At 30.9% G+C, this 25,025-nt stretch overlaps 1 protein-coding gene across 1 annotated transcript; it reads left to right on the top strand.

Moving 5' to 3' along the window:
- The first annotated feature begins 1,517 nt into the window (after positions 1–1,517).
- On the top strand, positions 1,518–24,963 carry LOC125076236. Its single transcript, XM_047688299.1, has 13 exons — positions 1,518–1,706; positions 4,719–4,784; positions 7,103–8,019; positions 8,110–8,226; positions 8,335–8,396; positions 10,017–10,123; positions 16,990–17,115; positions 17,686–17,943; positions 20,318–20,427; positions 20,736–20,865; positions 22,149–22,252; positions 22,682–22,946; positions 23,893–24,963. The coding sequence occupies exons 1-13, from the start codon at positions 1,659–1,661 to the stop codon at positions 24,052–24,054; spliced, it is 2,472 nt and encodes an 823-aa protein (XP_047544255.1). The 5' UTR covers positions 1,518–1,658; the 3' UTR covers positions 24,055–24,963.
- Positions 24,964–25,025: the final 62 nt, after the last annotated feature.

Genomic DNA, 25,025 nt, shown 5'->3' with positions numbered 1-25,025 from the left:
TATCATAACAATTGCAATTATAATAAATCTCTAAACAATTTAAGACAACTAAATAAACAATCTGAAATAAATTAATTATATTCAAATAATAATATAAGATTATGTTCTTATTAAGTATGTCTCTACAGTCTATATCTTTAACGACATACTTATGTTTTAATATGATATATGTCCGGTTCCTTAACTTGACGGTGAAAAAAATTTTTTTATTTTTTTTTTAGCTAAATATTTCATTCTCAACTGTGCTTCAAAGTATGTATAAAAACATTATTTATTAATAAAATTTCTGTTAAATTGACAGAGATTAATTTTTGTATTGATTTCCCCTCGCCAATTTAAATGCTCCTACGTCCTACAATATACGTATACTTTGTCAGCCTCTTGAGTCTTGACAGTTGACAACCTTCAGTGATCACTCCTCAGCAGAGTGTCATAAGGAATTTCTTAGTTCAAATCAAATTTATATAGTCTCCTTCTATTCTCCTCCACCCTATGGGACTTTGCGAAAAAATCTGTACCCTGTTGGTACAACTTAAAGACAAAACTAAAAATTGAAATTTGAATTGAATAGTTTGATTTTTGAGATTATCTTAAGAAATTTTGCTTTATAGGTTTATCGTTATTTATTTTGGGCATTAATTATGATGTAATTATTAACTTTCATGTCATAAAATTTAATGATAGCAGTTACGTAAATATGTTTAGACTCAGAAATACTTAATAGACATTTTATAATTTATTATTTAATGTAAAGAAATGAATATTGATTAAAACCCATAAATTTTGTAACTAAAATAAAACTGGTGAAAAATCAAACCAAATAATAAAAATAAGAGTTTAGTTTAACAATTTATTTATTTTAAGAGTTATTTTAGAAGAGAGTGATTTGGACTTTAAGAAAAGGAGTATAATTATTCTTTTACATAACTTTATAATGACATTTTAATATAAATATACATATCATATTTCGAAATTATATATTTTTTAAAACAAAATTTTAACTATTATTATACTTTACTATATTTCAATTCTGAATTAACGCAATATCATGATCGAGATCTTGAATAATTTTTTTGATATCTATTGTAGATTTGCGAAATTGTGTTTTGAATGTTGATATTGATATCGATACATTGAAAAAAAATATTAAAGTACATAAAACTTGTAAGTATTTAGAGTGGAATAGTGCTGATTATTATAAATAAAGAAATTTTAAGCAAGAGGTTTTTTAGTGTATATTTCTTAGCAACGTCTACATTAGAGTTCTTACATAACAAAAACAATTATTATTACTTTAGAACAAGTAATATAAATTTTATGTAGATTATTCATAACAGACAATACATTTATCAAATATTTAAATGTTGTAATAAATCGTTTTATTGAGTTAGTGCTATATTTGTTGAAGACTTGAAGTTTTATTTGCAAGAACAACAATATTTTTACCTAGAAACACTATATTAGTGTCAAACTGTCAAAAGACAAATGTACCGTCCTTCAATATGAAATCAGTCGAGTTATCGGCTTACGAGCTTAAATATCGCATTAATTTTAATTGTGCGGTGCACGTGGCGGGAAGTGTTTGTGTCTTTGTTGCAAGATATTTTGAAATTTGTTTATCTAAGAATTGGCGCCTTTTTAAAAATATTGCATAGAATATGTGGCAGTCATCATCTTTATATTCTCCGTCTTCGTTAACAAACGAGGTAAGGAGAAAGAAACGAATATTTAAAAAAAACTTCATCTCTTTGCCGGCAACATAATTTTGTAGGAATGTTGCTTGTCACTATATTTTCTGGTGTTTTGTTATGTAATATTATAACGCTAACTTTTTATGATATGAAAATACTGATGTCCTTACCTTGCAATTATTACGTAAGTTTGCAATTATATAAGAAGTGGAAGGATAGGAATTTTCTTGAGCCTAACAGATTACATTATAACAAAGAAATTTAAAAAGTATTCTGTCTGAATATGCTATTTTACAACAAGATTATTTAGTTATCATTCTCTATTGTGTTTTAGATTTTATGCTGTCAGAACAATATTTTTGCTTACTTCTCATAACCAATCATAAAATTGGTATTTTTAAACAACAACAATAAATAAATTACATAACTATTGGTATTAAAATCTAAGTAAAAACTTACTAAGATTATAAAATTATTTGTTTACTAGACAATATTTAGAGAAACCTAATTAGAGTTAATAACTTAAAATTACAATGAAGTCCAGGGGCTATTATAATATTGGTGTATTTATTATTTATGAATTTAGCAATTACTCCATACATATATTACATAAGTACAAAAATGAATAATCTACAAAACATTTTGTTTATTTTACACTTCAAATTTGCGCTCTGTCTTAGTGTAAAAAAAGTATCAGTAAAAGAGGGTTGGCAAAACAATTTACCTTATCTCTACTTAAAAAATAATATAAATGTCTCAATGTTGGAAAAGGTCTGCTCTCATCCCAAGGAGAATATTTAGTGGTAAATTTGTTACTCTAAATATAGTTTGATCGGTACTTCTACTAGCACATACTAGCCACAAATGCTTTCCAATTGCTTGTGGGTTCGACAGACACATGCTATATTTAAGTGATAATTGTAGTTGATTATTGTTTTGTGTTTAAATTATTAAGCTTTATGTAGACGGTGCTATAGCCAGATTGGATTACCTTTATTTATATGAATAAAACTAATTAAGTCACACCTCAATTTTCTCTATATTATACGACAGTCAATGTCATATTGCTGTTCACATTACCCTTATGTCTTAGATTTTTTTATATTCATTCATACGCATTATAAAAATAAAATTTTACCCAACTTCATCATTACTCTTTTTAAAGAACATGATATAAACCCTTGTCTTACACTGCCTGTAGGTAATCATCACAACAATGTGACCAATATTAATACTACTACATTATGAGTAATACTTTTGTTGCAACTTATGAGTAAAACTTTACAATTGAATTAGTAATTGTTAAAAACAGATGCTGATATAGTTATGACTAATGATTACAATGCCTTACTGCATTGTGATCTCTAGTATACTCATCGACAGAAATTGCGCCTAACAAGCAGCGGTTGCGACGCCGAGGAGATAATCTTCACTATTAATCACTAGCTAATAGACCCGGCTCCGCTTGGCTCTAAATAAAACGTTTGTACTCGTCATTCTCATCTCGTCATATAGGTCGGCTTATTTTTTCCGACAACTTCAAAAATCATCATCATATTTCAATTACATAAAATCTTAATGACTGTCTCCATTAGTGAAAACCGTATAAAAATCTGTTCGGTCGTTTTTGAGTTTATGAGTACAGGCGCGGCGGGAGAATTATTTTACAATATGTTTTGGTTAATATCAAAATTAAATTAGATATTAGAGTCCACATTCTTGTTATGTAATTAATTTAAACGCAATTCAATGATGTAGGTGAATATATATATATTACATTGAAAAAACCACGCACAAACCCAATGATGCGCTCAATTACACGTGTGTTCTGGTTTGAATTGTCGTAACTATTTATGTCATATTATCATCTTATACACAACTTAGATGATAATAATATACATGAGATACTTTACATTTTAATTTTATTTAATCGTATTTGATTGATCGATTTGAGCTAACTCATAACCGTCGATTTTCCTATATGTAAGCAAAAATAAATTTCAACGCTCAAGAAGAGAGTTAGAAATATGACAATATAGTTTTCCGAAGTATATCATTGGAAAACATAAATATATTTTAATAGTATATAATTTGCATAAAAATGGTGTCAACTTTTTTATTAAAGGTACATACTAAAACTAGCCAACAGGCCAAGTATCAAAAAGTATGTATTCGTGTAATGTCTACAATTAAAAAAGTGTACTTTAATTACTTATCCATACTAATTATTTTAAAAAGTTTTATTTCAATTTTAATTAAAAAACAAAGTAAAACGAAACGATTTTTAGCCAAATTTTGATTTAAAAAAAGAGTATTAGAATTCCAAAGTAAGACGTTTAATAAGAAACAGTCACATGCATTACAAGATTTGCAATAAAATTTTAATTTAGATTATTTAATACCGTTTATTTTACATTCTTTAACATATTTAATTTAAAGTTTTAACAAAATTTACTATAACGGGCTCGGATGTCGTTACTGAATTCGACATCATTACTCAATATTTTCTTACTTACACTCCGACGTACATTTTACCTTCCTAATAAGTGCTTTTGTGTTTACGTTGACAAAGAAAAAATAGATTACAGTAAGTGCAAGCGCATGCACTTACAGAGTCACTGTGCCAGTAGGTCGCGTTATGTAAGAGAGCCCCCCGCTCACCTCACTTTGCGTAAGAACCGTCGTAAGCAATACACAGCCAGACGATGACTTAACTTGTACGTCGCCTGCCTGTGAGTAGTGTTATTTTGGACCACATCGAAGTTAAACTTAGCCATCCATTCTTTGGTGCGAAGGTATATACACTCTCGACATTTGCTACTAAACTAGAATAAATGTTATTGACCTTGATTTTTTTTTAATAATTTATATTTACTGTTAGTTTTTTATTGCTCAGTTTGTAAATAATGCATTGCGATTGAATATTAAATTATCTGATAGCGTTTAATTAGTATTCTACAGGAACTTTTGTTGTTGTTCATATATCGGTTGTTATGATTTTACTTACGCATTTTTTTTTATACGCAGGTATCAATTCAACAGGCAGCAGAACCAAACCATTCTCCTATTTCACAAGATTCACCAAATGATGGTGTAAGTTTTTTTTTCATATTATTTAATCCAAAACTTGTTTCATATTACGCTCTATTAATGTAACGTTCACATTTGTTTAATATTTATATTTTGACAATATCAATATATATATTTCATATGAATTTATTATCACTCCTCGAAATTGTATGATAGGCTTACACTGCCAAAGCGTTAGTGGAGAAACAGTTACTTTTCATAATTTGGACCAGATTTTACACTTATGCAAATTGACATCGATCGCTGTAGTACCTTAAGTGATTGGTAAACGTAATTAGTTATATGTTTCAAATATATGACATCAATGACTTAAAATAGCTTTCTGGTAATTGTAATCATAAACAAAACATTTCTATGACTAAGCGTGCGCTAAAGGCGAAACACTAATCAAACTTTTACTTCGCGATTGACTCGTTTACCTACTTCGTTACTGTTATAATTATGTTACATTATTCTCTCACACTATAACGCTATTGATGATAGTAAGTTGATGAAAAATTGTAAAGTGTAAACGTAGCCGAAAATTTGCGTTCTGTTACGTGCATGTTGCAGTCTTCCAACCGGTCTACTTTTACTAGGCCAAGTTCACTATTACGTATTCCTTCGGTAAGCTAAGTCAGTAATAATGACAATCGTCTCTCAGTATCATATGGCTTAACGCAAAGTTTTATATAATTATTATTTTGTTTAAAGTTATACATTCATTTTATTGCTGTTTTTAAATAAAACTTTCAAGTGCATATTTCATTTTAGGCGAGTTAAATTAAAAATAATGACATTAGATAAACTCTCAAATAGACTATTAATAAGTATTAACTATTTGATTAAGAAAATTGATTTGTTTCTATAAACGTTAGTAATGGTGCATTTATTACGTCAAATGTAGTAAGTAGAAGGCCTGTAATCGATATTTGATATGATTCTGTTTTAAAATTTATTATTTAACTTTAAGTAGTAGTTATCTCATCGTCTATTACATTAGTACAGATTTCGACACTAAAAAAAGCGTATCTGTTAGTTCGCTGCTTTGAAATAAAGTTGCGACAGATTGTTTCTTAATTGTTTTTATAGCAGCACTTCTTAAAGAAAACGTTAGCCATATAAATTGAAGTTTCGATATGCGCTGATTCCAGAACGGCGTTACAAAATATTGTTTTATTTGAAATTAAATACATATGTTTTGCGTCGTTAAAATTGTATAGTCAAATTTAAAAATATGTACTAGTTTCGCTCGTTGTCAGAATTTGCGCGTATGTTGTTTGGGACCAATTTAGTCCATTTGATTGAGCATTACAAATTTGAATTTAAGTCAATGTAGACAATAGAACTGAGATACAGGTTTTATAAGAAAAATTCAAATTACAAAGTCGTTAAATAAGAACATAAACTTAATCATAAGAACAATACGCTAACTTATAGATACTAAAATAAAATTGATGTGTAAGAATTCGTCATAGGAATTAACGATATCTTATTACGTCATGAATACCTCCCAAGCTGTAGGAGGGTGATATAATCGTTGAATATGACAAGTAAATAAAATACAGATGGTTTACGTTTGAGATACCTGACCCAATATACTTAGATAAAAATAAATAAATGATAAAGTCTTTTAAAAAAGTGAATATCTAGAAAGTATATAATATAACGGGCCAATTCCAGACGAATCTGTAGATAAATTCAAGATAAGTTTAACGAACTCTTTTTTTATTAATATTGAGCGATAACAAAGCCAAACTCCATGAAATGTTTTTGGTAATGATTTGTATTAAAAGAAAATAAAGCCCATTAAAACAAACTTTGCAAACAACACTCTTTTATCAAATCGAAGCGCTACATTATAATCCCACTTAAATGAAATATTGAAACTTGAAAATTTAAAGTAAACTTTTAATTACCATAAATCATTGTTAATGCCAAACTGAATACATCTCGTATTGAGCTGAAGCTGATTAATAAATAATCTTATATAAGCAGTCGAGGGTGACAGATCTATTTCTAGTTACCTACTTTGCCCTCTTCTAGTATTTTAAAGATATTTCATTGAAGTCTTTATTAAACTTCAAAATACTCAATTAGAGTCTAGATTAACATAAAAATATTTGAGACATTACAACAATATTTTTATTATCAGCTGACCCAATTACGCATAATATCAAGTCCATTTTTTATACCTTAAAATTATTATTTCAGTATCTCTTAGTAACTCTTTATTGTTTATTTTTTTAATTTTAACGGATGATAGTTTAATTTATAACGGAGATATAACGGACGGATGAGAGTAATCGCTTGTAAAATTATGCCAATTTTTTCCTTTACAGATATTGCCCAATTCTCGTCAGACACTAATATGTTATGGAATCCCTGACGTCACTTCCTCTTTTGTGACACAACTTTTGCCTCACGACACTTTGTTAGAAATGAATTCAAATATTCAACCGTCACGGTTTAGAAATCAACGTAGAAGAACATATGGCGCTCAAAGATTCCGCCCTTACAGAATACCTAATATTAATTTATTATTCGGAGTACAGACTGGGAATTGTAATTTAGCTAATACTGAAGAAATTTTTACAAGTGGTGATAGTCAAGTAGAATCCTTTGGAGCCTTAGCGAAGCGAAGACGTCGTGGCCAGTGCATTGAGAATTTGTCGAATATCGAGCAAGAAAGAGAAAACCGATCCTTACCGTTAGAAAACGACAGCTTATCAGAAAATCGGTTACAAATAACATTGAATAATAACGTTACGTCTGTGCCATCTGTTTCTAATCAGGATTCTGATTCAATGGAAAATTTTATTCCTCGTTTTCAATCATATCCTGTACAGTCGACCTCGCCCACCCACCACATTATTGAAAATAGTCACCAAAATTCTAATCCTTCAAATGAAATATACTTAGAGCCAGTTTCTTCCTCACTCCTTAATTCCTTTTTTAGATCAAACCATGTCCACAGCAAAGAATCACACAATCACAAATCAAACAGTAAAAGAGCGTTAAAAGTAATAAACAGCACGAAGTATTATCGTAATGTCGATGAAGATCCATTGTCACCATTCTTACGTCTCATTCCTGAACTCCCGCTACCTACAATAAGTGCCCAAAAATTAGCAAATAACTTAATAAAACTCTCGCGCTACCTTAAGTCTCCAAATCTGAATGAACTTTGCTGTCTGAACTGCTGCCACATTCCTGTTTTACCAGTTACAGGACAATGTGGCCACACGAGATGTATGAGGTAATATATTTTTAAATTGTTTAAGTATTGTGTACATATTTATATGAAGTCATTAGTTATACATTTGTTTTTTTTTCTCGTTAATTTCAGATGCATCCTATTGAACGGGGCCTGTCCTTGTGGTGTTAATGCACCAAAAACATTGTTTGTAAACACAATAGTACGGGAAATAGTAGAAAAAATGATGAAATATATAAAAAAGCCAAGGTACAAAGATTTTAAAACTTAATATGATCGTCATTGAACCTATTTCCTCTCACATTGTATGCAATAAATCACCGAAGTTACTTAATTATAATATTAATTTTGTGACAGAATAATAGATCCCGGATCGCTCACAAGAACGCCCGAGCAAAGGACTATTCCATTAATCGGAGGTAAGGATATACATTTTCTTCGAACCCTTATTAGCTGAAAACAATATGTATGACATATGACATTTTATTATATACTATTACGACTTATTTTTAAAAAATAAGGAGACAAAAACAGGAATTAGTAAGTTACTTTTCGGTCTTTCTCCGTATAATCTATCCTCGGAAGCGGAGGTAACTTTACACTAATTAGTATAATTACGTATGTGTAAGAGACAACTTGAATAAAATAAGTTTTGATTTGATTTAAGTTAGCCAATATTAAATTTGGAAAGAATTTATATATTATTTATTGCAAAAATGAAGTTTTATAACACGTCTGAACGTGAACAATAATAATTGCGCACCGACAAGTATTATGTAAATCGACGTTTTGTTTGTTACATTGCGGTTATATAAGTACATTGTCGACAACGCAATGGAGAGCGTCGGGTCGCAGGTTACGTTAGCCTCGTAGATACGTAAGTCCACGTGGGCTACAGATTTTTTTTTATCACGTCTCGCCAATTACATACTGAGCATACAGTGAAACGTTTTCATTAATCAAGAATTGCAAAAACGAATTACATTGACAGTTTCTAGAATTAGATTCAACAATAATAACGATAAGAGACGTTTTAATACACATAGATAAATTATTTACAAAATGTTTTTAGTTTTCGAGTTGTATTATAGTGAAAGGTCACCTAATTTAGTAAGTTTTATTTTGCGCTTAAGTTAGGTCGTTGGCTAGTAAGTGGTTACGACGATAGGCGAACTTGAATAGTATTATATAGTCCATAATATGCCGACGATAGAAGCGACTGGCGATTATTCTACTAAGTCAAGGCCATATTAGTACGTTGTTATATAAAAACTATTTAAAGTAAAGTTACATTTTATTTATTTCTAACAATTATCTGTTTTATTTTTCAGTATAAAAAAAATATATAATTTATTTCATTTATATATTTGCCTTTCGTTCGTCGTTAATATTTATATTTAAAAAATGTTATGTTACATTTTAATAATTTGACAATTATATTTTATTCAATAATATTAAAATAATTTTATTGTTTTATAGAGCAAATATAACTGACTAGTGTGTCATTTATTAGATTCGAATGCGTTCGAAAGCTCAGTGAGGACGTTTATCTCAATGTCGCGTTAAAATTAAATTATTTATTATTAATATAATTCAAGCGATAATTCGACAACCGCTTCCGTTCATCGCTTGGTTAATGTCGTTATGTAACGTAGTTCAAACTCTGACTTCATTCAAAATTACGTAACCTCGCCACATAAGACCATGTAGCTTTGCGGACTAAATGTCGCTGATACATTCAGCTTCTCTTATCCATATTTTATTAGATCATTTGTAAAAAGGCGGGTATATATAACACGACCTGCTTTGAATTACATAGTTCTAGTTTTTTAAATCCATAGAACCATTTGCTAATATATTGTATAACCAGCTTAACTGTTCTTGTCGTTTCAATTTATGTCATATTACTTTAATTTTAGTCATAGTAGAGTTAAGCGTTATGAAATATCAATAAAATATATTAATAGGATTGAAGGCTTGTCTAAATTAAAACTTGATGGATCACTAATGTATTTAATTATTTTTCTTATTGTCAACAGTCAAGCCACGTTATTCGATAAGACGCAGTTTGCAGAATCGTACGAGCAGGGAACATGTGAACTGTGCTCACAGTGGTTCACGGCCGCGGGTCCCGATGACTGTACAGGTGATTATTCACTGTCTAAATATATTTAATTATTATTTTAACTTTTGACGCTATAGAAAATTTATTTTAACACATTTGTTTTTTTGCAACGCGAATATTTTTTTTTTAATAAAAAGATGCACCGTCGTTAGTCAATATCTATCATTGGTAATACGCAGCACTCCGTCGGATATTCAAGCCATATCCGTCGGCCTATATACATTAAATTACACCGCCTATTCACCTTTCATGGAATATCAAAATATTTTTTGAATTTCAATGTGGAATTTATTCTATCAGAGAGGCGCAGTTGCACTGCTCCCTTTGTTTAGAAACGAATGTGTACCCTGGAACATTAAAACTACAATAATAATTATTACAATGTAAATTTATCATGTTATTAATAATATTGCTTTGGTGAGTGCAGATGACATTAAAAGTTTATCTTACATTGTTATTTATTTTTATATAACAAATGAACATTGTAGTGCTCGTTGATAATGCGGCGATTTGGTCTGGCTTGTTTATTAATTATTTCTCTTTATCCCGCTGTCTACGACTGTAGTTATATAAGTTCTTGCGAAGTAATGTCATTGTATATAATAAATTGCTAAGCGAATTACAAATAAAATATGAGAATCATATCGGTAATTCAAATGTATTGGATTTCTGTTGAATTGTCAATGTTATTTTTAAATAGCTTCCTCCTTACTGATTTTTACATCTGTAGTTTATAAGTACAAGTTTGTCATTTTTCGTAATTTTTAAAAATTCGAATTGTAAGACGTAGTCAAACGTGCTGTTTAATAAAAAACATGGCGGGCAATTTTAATTATGTTTTATTTCACTAAAAACAACAGGTTATGGGCCCAGGACGATTCCTGATTGTTCAAAATAAAAGTGAAATAAATAAATAAAAATTTAAAAGTAATAGTTATTAATTTGCCAAGCTATTCAGTTCAAGCACGGGTCGGTCGGCGAAATCTTCATTAGCAAAATGTCTTCAAATAATACAATGGCACTGATTGAAAAGCTAACCGGAAGAGAGAATTATCCGACATGGAAATTTGCGGTGCAAACATATCTTGAACATGAAGAATTATGGAGTTGTGTTTCTTCAAGCATCGTTACAGACAGCAAACTCGACACAAAAGCAAAATCGAAAATAATTTTGCTTGTAAATCCAATTAATTATGTACATATACAAGAAGCAACAACGGCAAAGGAGGTATGGGATAATCTCGCCAAGGCTTTTGATGACAAAGGATTGACGCGACGGGTTGGTCTGCTACGTGAACTGATAACCACAACGTTAGAAAATTGTCAAAATATAGAAGAATATGTCAATAAAATTATGACATCAGCACACAAGCTCAGGAATATTGGTTTTCTGGTAGACGATGAGTGGCTAGGCACTCTGTTACTAGCTGGCTTACCAGAAGTGTATCAACCTATGATAATGGCCCTGGAAAGCTCAGGAGTGACAATAACGGCAGATTCCGTTAAGACTAAGCTTCTTCAAGATGTGAGGAACTCTGAGTCAGCTGCGTTGTATGTAAATAAAGGAAAAGGAAATCATACGCAGGGTGCTAAACAAGCTTTTAATAATAAAACAAGTAAAGGACCTAGATGCTATGTGTGTAATAAATACGGGCATATAAGTAAATACTGCAGGAATAAGAAGAAAGAACAAAAGTCAAAAGAAGACTCTGGTTATGTAGCTGTATTTTCTGCAACAAATATATATAGTAAAAGTAGCTGGTTCATTGACTCAGGAGCTTCAATGCATCTAACAATGCACCGTGAATGGCTATATGATGAAATTACACCACCTGTAAGTACTATAAAAGTGGCTGATGATAAGAAATTAAATGTGAAATCATGTGGTAAGGTGGACTTACATGTCATAGGTGAAAATGGCAAGATTGCTACAATAAAGGTAGAAAATGTACTGTATGTTCCTGAACTAGCCACCAATCTTCTTTCTGTCAGTCAGATTATAAAGAAAGGATGTAATGTACAGTTTGACAAAGAAGGCTCCAAGATATTTAGTAAAGACAATCAGCTTATTACTTCAGCAAAATTAATTAATAATATGTACAGGCTTAATACACACAGTGTTCAGGCATACGTATCAGCTGTAAAATATGATGATTTTTATTTATGGCATCAAAGAATGGCCCACTTGAACTATGAAGACTTAAACAAATTATCTGAATCAACTGGTGTAAAAATAAAAAATGATGATAAAGTAATATGCATAACTTGTCAAGAAGGGAAACAGACGAGGAATCCGTTCTCTTCTGAAGGTTCTCGAGCTAAAGAGAAACTAGGTCTGGTTCACTCAGATGTATGTGGACCAATGGAGGTACCATCATTTGGAGGTGCTCGTTATTTTGTAACATTCATTGACGAATACACCAGGAAAGTATTTGTTTATTTATTAACTAATAAATCGGATGTTTTCAATAAGTTCAAAGAATTTAAAACCTATGCAGAGAATCAACTTAGTACTACTATAAAAATTTTTCGTACAGACAATGGTAGAGAATATTTAAGTAATGATTTTCAAACATTTCTTAAGAAATCTGGAATCATACATCAAACATCCGTGCCTTACACTCCGCAACAGAATGGTTTAGCGGAAAGAATGAATCGAACATTGTTAGAGCGAGCAAGATGTATGATCATAAATGCTTCATTACAGAAACAATTTTGGGGAGAAGCAGTGACAACTGCTGCATATATCACTAATCGCTGTCCATCAAGATCATTAGCTTATTCTACACCTGAAGAAATGTGGACAGGCAAAGCCCTAAGTATCAGCCATATGAGAATTTTTGGATCTGAAGCCATGGTACACATTCCCAAAGAAAGAATTAAGAAATGGGACTCAAAGGCAAGTAAAATGATTTTTGTTGGATATAGTGAAGAAAGTAAAGGATATCGATTATTAGATCCTAAAACAAAGAAAGTAGTTATCAGTAGAGATGTAATTTTTCTAGAAAATACAATAAAAAGAGATTTAGCTGCTGTACCTTTGACAGCTTCAACAATAAATCAAAACACAAATGAGAGAGATTCTACCGGTAGTGATATGGAAAATAGTTCTACATCATTAGAAGAAAATACTTTAATACAACATGAAACTAGTGAAGATTATCAAACAGATGAAGGGTCTTTGTACGAGCCAGATGAAACAATTACTAATGATGAACTGCCATACCATATAACTACAAGATCTAAATATAAAGCTCAAAATGATGAAAATATTTCTTATCTTTGTTCTAATCTTAGTTCGGAGTTAGATATCCCAGAAACATACAGTGAAGCGATATCTTCAGAAAATGCTAACTCATACAAGTGGAAGCAATCAATAGAGGATGAATTACAGTCACATGCTAAGAATAAAACTTGGTCTCTTGTTGAGAAGCCAGAAAAAGTACGACTGATTGGCTGTAAGTGGGTTTTTCGAATAAAAGAAGGAGAATCAGCTCCACTCTTCAAGTCAAGATTATGTGCTAAGGGCTGTGCACAAAAACAAGGAGTGGATTACACTGAAACATTCTCCCCCATGGTTAGATATGATTCAGTACGAGTTCTATTGTCAGAAGCTGCTCAACACAATTTTGAAATGATGCAATTTGATGTTAAAACTGCATTTTTATATGGGGATGTCCAAGAAAACATATACATGAGACCACCAGAAGGTTTGGATGTTCCACCAAACATGGTATGTAAGCTGAATCGTTCTTTATATGGACTTAAACAGGCACCACGCTGCTGGAATCAAAAATTTGATTCTACATTGAAGAAATTTGGTTTTGAAAATAGCCATGCAGATAAGTGTGTTTATATTGGAAATGTAAACAATAACAAAGTGTTCTTGTTATTATATGTAGATGATGGCCTTTTATTTTCAAAATCTAAAGCATCACTTGACATTGTTGTATCTGAATTAAAGAATAATTTTGAAATAAAATGTTGTGTACCTAGAAATTATGTTGGACTGCAAATTGAAAAGTCTGAGGGACATATTTACATACATCAGTCCAAATATATAGAAAAATTACTAAACAAGTTTGAGATGTATAATGCCAATCCTAATAGCATTCCAGTTGATCCTCATACAGCTCTAGAAAAGAGCAACAAGACACCTGACAAGAATATACCATATAGAGAGGCTGTTGGATCACTCATTCATCTATCAATAGTAAGCAGGCCTGATATTATGTATGCTGTCAGTTTGGTGAGTAGATATTTAAATTGCTATGATCACACACATTGGAATGTTATCAAAAAGATTATGAAATATCTCAAGGAAACGATAAGCTATGGTTTGCATTATACATCAACACAAGATGTCGTGCTTCAGGCATACAGTGACGCAGATTATGCCAATGACACAAGCACACGTCGTTCATTAACTGGATATGTTTTTATAAAAAATGGAGCTGCCATAACATGGGCTACTCAACGTCAACAAAGTGTTGCCTTATCCACGACTGAGGCTGAGTTTATGGCTGCTTGCTCAGCTACTAAGGAAGCAATTTGGTTGAAGCAATTATTGTGTGATATAGATGCATTTAAACAGGATTTAGTGTTTATTAATATAGACAATCAAAGTGCAATTTGTTTGATAAAAAACAAGGACTATCATAAAAGGTGCAAACACATAGATGTAAAATATAACTTTATAAAAGAGAAATATGCTAAAAATCAAATTGGTTTAAAATATGTTTGTAGCAAAGAACAATATGCTGATCTGTTTACAAAAGCTCTTCCTAAAGTTAGATTTCAGTACCTAAGAAATAAGATAGGCGTTTTAAGTTCAAGTTAAGTGCATAGAGCAATATAAGTGTTCTAACTGCTTAAAGTTTACGTTAAAGTTATGTCTAATTGCCTTAAAATATATTGAATAGATTTTTTATTAGAGGACTTATAATAAATTGTTTTAGATTCTAAATAATTGATATTGTTTTAGCGTGCCTTTGTTATGTTTGCATTCTTGTTCTTACTAAAATAGTGTGTTTAAGTTAAGTTTTTTGTTTTCAAGTTTATATGAGGAATGCTATTTGGTGAGAGTGTTGAATTGTCAATGTTATTTTTAAATAGCTTCCTCCTTACTGATTTTTACATCTGTAGTTTATAAGTACAAGTTTGTCATTTTTCGTAATTTTTAAAAATTCGAATTGTAAGACGTAGTCAAACGTGCTGTTTAATAAAAAACATGGCGGGCAATTTTAATTATGTTTTATTTCACTAAAAACAACAATTTCTGTGTTCACCACCACGATTCCGTCGCTATGTCCGTGTGTATAAAACAATATTTAGTGTTAAACAAAACAGCCACGCAATGCTAAAGGCGAAGGTCTACTTAAAATAGTTATTTAAAAAAATATTGGAGATACTAGTACATATGGTGTCGTTACCACTTCAATGTCATCCAAAATCTTAACAAGATTCCCCGTTTAATTTTTCAATAGCGTTTATTACTTTGTGCACTTCTGTTCTCTTTCGATGATGGCTTTTAAGAGTTTAAATTTTTACTTGGTGAATGAACTGAATCACTGCTGTAGAAATTGGCGATAAGCCGGTTTTGTATTCATCAACTTATAATTTTAATTAAAGTAAAATGATTGGCAATAATTATCTTATTTTTATCTCTTCTTAGCTCAGAATCCCATCTACAAAAAACTTTATCTAAAATCTCTGACGTCATTCAAGATTTTCTCAATCAATTGTAACGATGTTTAATCAATCGGTATGGATGATTAGTCATTTTGAAAACATCTAAAGTGTTTTATCTAAAGTTTTTCGCTTTACCTATCAATAGGGCTCTCTATAGCTACTGATATCTATTTTTTCCCAGCCGTATTTGTTGCTTCAAGGCAATTCCATCTTTTGACGGTTTGTTAAGTACGGATTTATTACCTTTAAACTTTAATTAAATTAATTAAAAACATTATCGAATGTTAATAATTTCTTGACGTTGATCAATCAGTATATCTAGTATTGAGATTAAATTTATTTTTCTAGGGATCTTTAATAAAATATTACCTGTTTAGATACATCTTTCCACCTGAATGCAAAATAAGCAAATGTCAAAATAGCTTTCTTCTATTTCAGTCTCTACGAAGTGTTCACTTTTTGTTTCACAGAAAATTCACGGCACTAGACTCCATATTAAATGTACAAGCTAACACCCCGAATATTACTTTGCAACTGATTATGAGAGTTATCTTCACCCACCTAAACCTTTATAAACAACTGCTGATGTGGACGTAATCAAAATTTAAGAAAAACCTTTATGGCTTTGTAAATGATTCTTTGTGGTTTAGGTTTCTACATCAAAATTATTTTCCTTTAAAAGTTTAAGTCTAATTCAAGGGACTTGGTGTTACGTCATTACAACAGATGTCGTTATGTTATAAAGGAAATTCACTGTATATGAATATAATTGTAGATTCTGTTTTATACTAACCCACGTACTAAGAAATTTTGCGTTGCGATCGTATTTATACGGTGTTATGTCTTCTTCTGGCTAATCTCGAGTTAGTGATAATTCATCTGCTATTATATATTTTTAATTTTTTACTCAAATTAAAATCTATTAAAGGATTTGTGGAATACCTTATCCGTACGAAAACAATTGTAAACTTTATGTTATGTTTTAATCTTAAGTATACGTCATAAAACAACGTCACTATCCATCAATAGAATCAATATTATTGTGGACATATAATACGTAACTGATAAATGAGAATGTTAACTACATCGTTAATTTTAACATTAAAAATAAACGCAATGTTTTGATCGTAGTATATCTTATGTAGAAACATAATATATATATAAATTTTATAATCTGTAATGTTGTTCTGTGTCAGGCTCGGCACCGCAGAGCGCGCGAGCTTATGGTCGCGGGAAAGTTTCTAGAAGCCGCACCGCATCTTGCACGCGTTGCTGCCTCTACGGAGCCATACGCGCGCGTGGCACGTGTTCTATTGACGCAGGTACATTATTGCTACAAATTTTTATATTTATTTGTATTTTATATACGACGACCTCCGTGGTCGAGTAGTGTTTAAACCGGTTTTCATGTGTACGCTACTCTGTGGTCCCGGGTTCGATTCCCAGCTGAGTCGATGTAGAAAAAGTTCATTATTTTTCTATGTTGTCTTGGGTCTGGGTGTTTGTGGTACCGTCGTTACTTCTGATTTTACATAACACAAGTGCTTTAGCTACTTACATTGGGATCAGAGTAATGTATGTGATGTTGTCCAATATTTATTATTATTTATAAATTATGATTTAAGTAATGTCAACTAATATTATGCTTCTATTCTTTAATCGGGTTTTAGCTTTTAGGTGAGATTCACTCACCGAAAACGGAATATTATAATACTTTTAGACCTAACTAAGATTAAATTTTCAATCCAAATAAGACTGAATAATTTGGCAGATTATTCGGCGAGAACTTTTACTGAAATGGTATTAGATCAATGAAATTGTAGATTTTTGGCTTTCATTGCAAACATTTGCAACCAAAGATAATCTAATTGTAAATAATCCTCGTATTACAGACAATCAGTGCCATGTGTAACGTTCGGAAGCGTCGCACCATAACTCGTGAGCTCTGCCAGTCGGTCCGAGAACAGTCTGCGCATAGCTGGGTCAGTCCTTCGGATCTGGAGTGTGTGCTGTGCACGAATACATTCACGAATCCTGTGTCGACGCCCTGCGGCCACACATACTGTCGAAGTTGCATCGAACGTTCCTTGTACTACAAAAAGAAGTGCGCATTATGCTTGGGGCCTTTAGAAAATTTTAGACTCGCCGAGGTGAGTATTGTTTCGTTGTATTGTTTATTTCTAGTTTCTCCATCAAAATACATTAAAACTGAAAACGCTAAAGTGATATAATCAATTTAAGTTAGTTATAAGTTACAATACGTGTGGAGCTCACCGTTTATATAACTTAAGCCGAGGCCAGTTATTTAAACCGACATCAGTTTCCAATACCTTTACAAAAAGGCTTATATTACCTGAATTTCATTTCAATGGAATATTTGTATTATATCAATATACAAAAAGTCGAAGGCAGCCTCGCCCTGCATGCGCTCACGCAGACAAGCAGTGTTCTAGCGATCTGCCATTTATATTCTAAAAAAGATTTCATTGGTCCAATTCCGATGGCAATACCCGCTTATATTTTTGTACACTATACACCCTGGACTCAGGCCGGTTCAGGCTGAAGCCATCTATTAATTATTAAGTCCTTTTCGAGTTTACTCGAATGGATAAGTATTCATTATTGCAGTCAATGTAAAGACACATACTTATATATGACGAAAGACAAACAACATTATTTGTACTGAAACAATTAACAACGAATATATCTCTCATTTGCTATGCTTTAGTACTGAGAATAATTTCACGCTAATAGTTAAAATGGGTCTAAAATTGTATTTGTATTTAAAATGACTACCATTTTGGTAATTTTCTCATCTCGAGGTGTCATGACTTCGATTAGTTTTTTCAATGACGCTTGTATGTGTATGTAATATGTATATACGTTGTTTACGTATGTATATTTATTTCATTTGTCTCGCATATCTGGAGTACAATTAATGACATTGACTTTACTAGTTTTATCCGGCAATTACATAATTGAATAATTATCATCAAACACGTGATTCGCTTTTCATTAAAATTAAATGGGAATAAATTGCAATTGGGCGTAACTCACATGCAATGTTGCCATCGTTTAAACTACTACAGCACCAGTTATTTATGTAACTACGTGTAAAGATTTCAAGGTGCGCCCATCCATCTAATTATCAGTGTTTTAATAAAATAAACTGTATTTTTTTGCTGTCTTTACTTTTAGTCGTTTCACACACACTAAGATATCATATAAACACGAGCGTCACTTATTCATAACGTAGTATTAAAAATAATTAGTTCAACCAAATAATAGTTTTGTGTTTGTTTATACATGACATTAATAATAAACTAATTTAAAAAAATCGATCTACTCATCTACAACATTTATGAACTATAGGTTCATAAATGTTGTAGATGAGTAGAGCCTATTAAAATGAAAGGAATAAAGATAAACAAACCTCTGATTTACGTATTTCATGCGATTTGCTAATAACTCGGCTATATTGTGCACTAGGAAGTGCTTATGATTAATATATCTTTATTTATAATACAACACTATTTTACTTAACTACTTATTTCCACTTTATTTTACTTTTCCAAAATTCCGATAACAGTTTCGTCGACATTCAAAACGCCATTTTTTCGCAAATCCTTAGTGACTATTATAGATTAATCAAGCTCTCGGCCAATGATATCAATCGTCAATTTGCTTTCAATAGTTATTTATTTGGCTTTTCTCCTGTTATGGTTGAAATAGAGTATAGGTCTTCGTTCAAGTGGAATTCGAATTGCGACAAAAATCCCTAATGAGTTATAATCGATTTAACGTGAAGGAAAACGTCTTGAGTAAACCTGCACGACGTGTGCCTTTTCTACAGCTTCGTTGAAACCGCACTGATCCAGTGTCTTGGACTATAGCGTAACTATTATCATATTGTGAAGAGGCCCTTGTTCACCAGTGGAACAGCTTATATTTATAAGCTGGGTTTTATTATTTAAATCTATATGCCATCATGCTATTTAAATGATTATCAAATTTTTCCTGTTATATTAAAGAATTTCAAATGGATTTGGATCAAATTGCTTATGGATGACACAGATTTCTAGCTTTAGAAACGAATCAAACTTTTTGTAAATTTGAAACTATTTTGTGGAATGACATTAAATATTTACTTTATATATTTAATGTAATAACCCACTACTTTATATATTTCATCTCTATTTGGGCCTTATTACCAAAAATCTTAAATCTTGTCAATTGGTGCTGAAAACCATAAATATTAGAGTTCGAATTGCTATCTTATAACAAGTTAACATTCCCCTAATATTACCACTACTACTAAATACAATATTACACCACCATGTGGAGAATTTATGAAATTATAGCCTTTGCCCATTAGATTTAAGCCATAAAGATATATTTCCAGACATTTATTTTCCTCAATATTTTGACACATCATTTCATTGTATAACAAAAAATTATACTTATCGATATCCTCGATTTAGACATTCATCTCAAATAAACAAATGATTATTACCATATTTCCAGACTCGTGATACACAGTTCATAACATCAATTTTGGCATCGATTGACGTCTTACCGTTGCCAGAAGAAACAGACGTCATACCAGTTGTTACCTGTTACGTAGCATTCCCTGGGTGAGTAAATCTTTTTGTGCTTTTTGTTGCTTTGTAAAATGGTCATTGTTAGCCAACAATGCCTATTTCTTCATTGTAGACATATAATGTGATCACGAAGTCTGATCAACCTAGGAAATTACGCTTATTATCTACAAGCATACATTGTTGAAAATAATTATTTATTAATGATATCCTTTTAAGGTGAAATAAAAAACGATTCTAGTTTCTATTTATTAATTTAGAATGTGTAATATATGTAACGATATAATTAAAATTCGTTTTGCCTTTCCGACTAGGCACCAACTAAATAACAGTGATTTTTTTAGAATGCCATGTCCGCTGTTCATTTTCGACCCTCGCTACTGGCTGATGGTGCGGCGGGTTCTGGAGTCCGGATCGAGACGGTTCGGTATGCTCGCCTACGAAAGAGGACATACGTTTGCCGATTATGGAACTGTAAGTATTTCACACTTCAGTTTTGTTTTAAGCGTTTATGTAATAATGACGAAAATGTCATGTTAGTAGTCCACATACTTATGGACCATAACGGTTCGAAACTTAAAATGTCGTTAGTTTTGTAAAAGATGCTGTTTAAAATTGAGGTCTATTTTCGATATGACCATGTGCTCATAACTATCTTGATTTAGTTTTCACAAATCTCTTCATGTCTCGATGTCAACATGCATTCAAAAAAGAGAATTTTTAATAAGGTATGAAGTGTTGTAAATTCATACTGATAATTTTTTTTAAAACAACAATCTAAACAAAGTTTTATATTATAAAGCAGTTGTTCTTCATAAATACTGAAACTAAAAAAAATATTATTCAAGTTTTGAGTATTTTTAATGGCCCTTAATAATGACACAAAAGTACAGAAAATAATTATTGAGCCTAAGTATGATACTAAATAAGTCGATAAAATGTCGATACACTCAAATGCGCGTCACTACGAAGACAACAAACGTTAATCGACCGCCAAAAATACTATAAAAATAGATATATTAATGTAATTGCTTACAAACAGCACTTGTACTTGTATCTATTTATGATGGTTGTCCAATTTTTACAAATATTAGCGTGACAATTTGGCATTTTGAATATTTTCCAATAATTATGCGCAATTCATACGGAGTGCGGTGAAGTGCGGCTCTGCTTGAATATAAGAATATATATTTTGATCGTGTTTAACCTTTAAAGCATTTCCATTGATATACGTGGTCTCTAAACATGGAATAAAATGTTTTTTTCTTTTTTTTAAACGAAACTATCAAAATATTTATGGTGTACAATATCCAGTCCATAAATTATACAAGATTCAGCGTGAAATATCGCTTTACATTATATATACTTTTATTATTATATACTTATTATCGAATTAATCGTATAGCTCGTAAGATAATTAAAGACAATTTGAATAAGGAGTCATCAAGGCCACCGTGAGTTTGCACTGTTTCTAAATCATTTCGAGTGTTTTCTGATAATTCGAAGCCCGGGTCTGGTCAATAAAAGTAATTAGTTGAGAAATTACGCAAATTCTGATCCTGTGTCTAAAGTCTTTCCGATTGTATCGGTTTTGCCGACCCATCCCATTTGAGCGTGAGGAAATAGGTAGTGTATCTTTGTTTGAGGCAGACTCTTGTGCACTATATTGCGTCCTGCTTAATTGACTATTTTCCCTTGAGACGTCATTACAGAATGATTGTAAAAATAAATGTTAAAATAAATTTTTGTATTTACAGGTCCTTGAAATTTGTGATTGTGTGGTGTTAGAAGATAGCCGCTGTATTGTATCAACGGTTGGCGTCTCGCGATTTAGGGTTCTCGAGAGACGTGTGAAGGATGGGTGAGTTTATATTTTACACTATATATTTAGTTTCCTTACAATATTACTAACATTTGTACAAAAGTGTGGAAGATTCTATTGAAACGTCTGCAAAAAACATTTAAGTTAAAACAAAAGAGTAACGCTAACTAAAGGTGTTTGCATATGTTACTCGGTATTGATAGTTATCTATATCAATCAAACACGTGCTTAACTTTTTCTTTGAGTACAAATTAATCTCGTAATAATTGTGTTGTTGATAAACGTTTCCAAAGATAAGTAATAGTAAATGGCCCATGAATATCTCATGATGTGTGTGGAGATATCATTGCCTATTTAAATCTCTATGCTAAAATGATAAAATATTAATATACTTTTTTGAGTTGATCATTCAATTCCTCAATAAACGAGAAATCAAATAAATAATGTCTGTGAATATTTTTTGCGCAGATGTGATGTTGCCCGCATCCAGCCTTTGACTGATATAATTCCAACGGATGATGAAATTCAAGATCTCCATTTACTGGCTGGTCAGATATCTTGTAAGGCGCAGACATGGCTTAAGAATATGGACGAGAGTGTAAGAGAGGAAATCGAGACTGCATTTGGATCCCTTCCCTATGATGAAACACCTGACCAATGGTGGAAAACCTGCGACGGACCAAATTGGTTATGGTGGCTAATAGCAATATTACCTCTTAAATCTGAGATAAAGGTAATGTCCTGTTAAAACTTGTTTAATTTTTTTTATTAAAGTCGAAATAAATTTCATTCAAATCCGCTTTTGCACACAATCACTTTTGAATCGTCAATTTATGAATAAACCCGTTTCTAAATTTACATTCTGATGTGAAGAATCCATCAAGAAGCTCAATAATTACTTTTTCTTTACCATTTTAACAACATTGCCAAAATAATTATCAAAATATCACCTTATTAAAAGATACATAAATATATTGAGAAAGATAAGGCGAGTTAGCCCTGCAATGTTTTTCTTCAATCTGTACAGTGCAATGTATTAATGCTGTAAACTAAACTTTACTAGAAAACATCTACTAGAGTAATTGTAATCTCGTACGAATAGATACATTTTGTTTTATCAGTAATACGGAGAATTGTCAATAAAGTACACCTAGTATTTTTTTAATGTCTAAAATACCTAATTTATTTTTAAATTGAAGTGATTTCGTGTTACTATAATAATTATGTAATCGACCCGGTCCTGCTTGATTTATTTTCCATTACGACACTTCGAGTCTACTCATTCTTCTGTTAAATTGAGCATTGTGTTGAAATTAATGCTTGATCAGTGCGAGGTTATTATTATTATTTGAAGGCTTGCATATTCCACTGTTATTTTTAATATATTAATAAAGTTTATACATTATTGATGATAACATTTTGAAAAATTTATTAAAAAAAACCACATAATTTTTTATAATCAACCTCTCAACCAATGATATCATGTCAATTTGCTATCAAAGGTTGTTTATTTCGCTTTTTTCTTGATATGGTTGCAATATATCAATGCTTCCATATTATCAGCCATTCAATTTTCCAATTAAAAAATGTAATGACTGCTTTATAAAATTATAGCCCACGAATGAAGCGATATTTTATAAAAATTAAAAATTATAATAATGATTTTTTTTTATTTTTAGATATTGATTCTATCAACACGCAGTCTTTTAAAACGCATGTTGGCAGTCTCACGCACGCTTGATGTTATGGACTCGGACTCATTTACAGCAAGTAATCAATCAGACGGTGAACCTCCTCTAAACGAGCTCACAAATCAAGAATGGTTGAACCGAAACAGGTGAAACTTAAGACCAATTATAAGTAATTGGTGATGATTAAGTAATGTAAATGAATAAAAATTGCATTCAATTATGTAATGCTACATTAAAGCACTTACTAATAGCTTAAATAAAATTACAAAACTTTTAATTTAAATGATTTTATAAATGATTAACAGATCGATTGTCTGTTTAAGCTTTGCTAGCATTCCATGAATATTAATGTAAATATTACTTGCATTTTTTGCAGATATTCATTTGACACATGTATATTTATCTTATCTTGAAATAGGAATTAAAATTTTAATTCAACATTAATTTAAAATAGTGTATTACAATTTTACAGCCATATTTGTAAATTTTTTATACAAGTAAATAAATTATTAAATAATAAATAATTCTAAATAGTTAATTGATTTTGTAAATTTTGTGTTTTAAGTATTACCTTTACCTGTAAATGATTTGAATACAATTTATATATTTTTCTTATTTAATAGAGAGATATAAATAAGATCTCATGGTGGTATGATCTGCCTTCCTATGGGAACATATAGGTTTAAGTAACTATCTTCTTTAAAGTATTGTTTCCTTTGAAATTAAGAACATTAAAATAAATGTAACATATTGATTTAGTTATTTAATGATCTCTCCAATTTATAATTAAATTATGGCATAAGGTTCACACAGTAAGAATGATATGAATACAAAGTAAAAATATATTATTAAAATAAGTCCAACATGATTGTAATGTTGTAATTTTTGTTTTGTCTGTATAAAGTCAGTTCAACAAAGCTGAAATATTTGCTGTGATCACTCTAAGCATATTATTAAGTATATTTTTTGATACAGCTTGGACTTAGTAGCTTTTATGTCACCGTAAGAATGATTTTTTTTTTGTTTAATATGTAATATAATAAAAACACAATTTTTTTATTTGGTTTTTCCTACTTCTATTTTTTATATGTCTTATACTGTCTTATTGTCATAATAAAGAT

The sequence above is a fragment of the Vanessa atalanta genome, chromosome Z (assembly GCF_905147765.1).
Source record: "Vanessa atalanta chromosome Z, ilVanAtal1.2, whole genome shotgun sequence".
Taxonomy (NCBI): domain Eukaryota; kingdom Metazoa; phylum Arthropoda; class Insecta; order Lepidoptera; family Nymphalidae; genus Vanessa; species Vanessa atalanta.
Note: the sequence above shows the minus strand (reverse complement) of the source record. Positions and strands in the feature narration are given on the sequence as shown.

Coding starts and splice junctions, on each gene's coding strand:
- LOC125076236 (XM_047688299.1), top strand. CDS start 1,659: ATGTGGCAGTCATCATCTTTATATTCTCCGTCTTCGTTAACAAACGAG. Junction 8,020..8,109: donor GGCCACACGAGATGTATGAG/GTAATATATTTT, acceptor CGTTAATTTCAG/ATGCATCCTATTGAACGGGG. Junction 22,253..22,681: donor GAGAGACGTGTGAAGGATGG/GTGAGTTTATAT, acceptor TTTTTTGCGCAG/ATGTGATGTTGCCCGCATCC.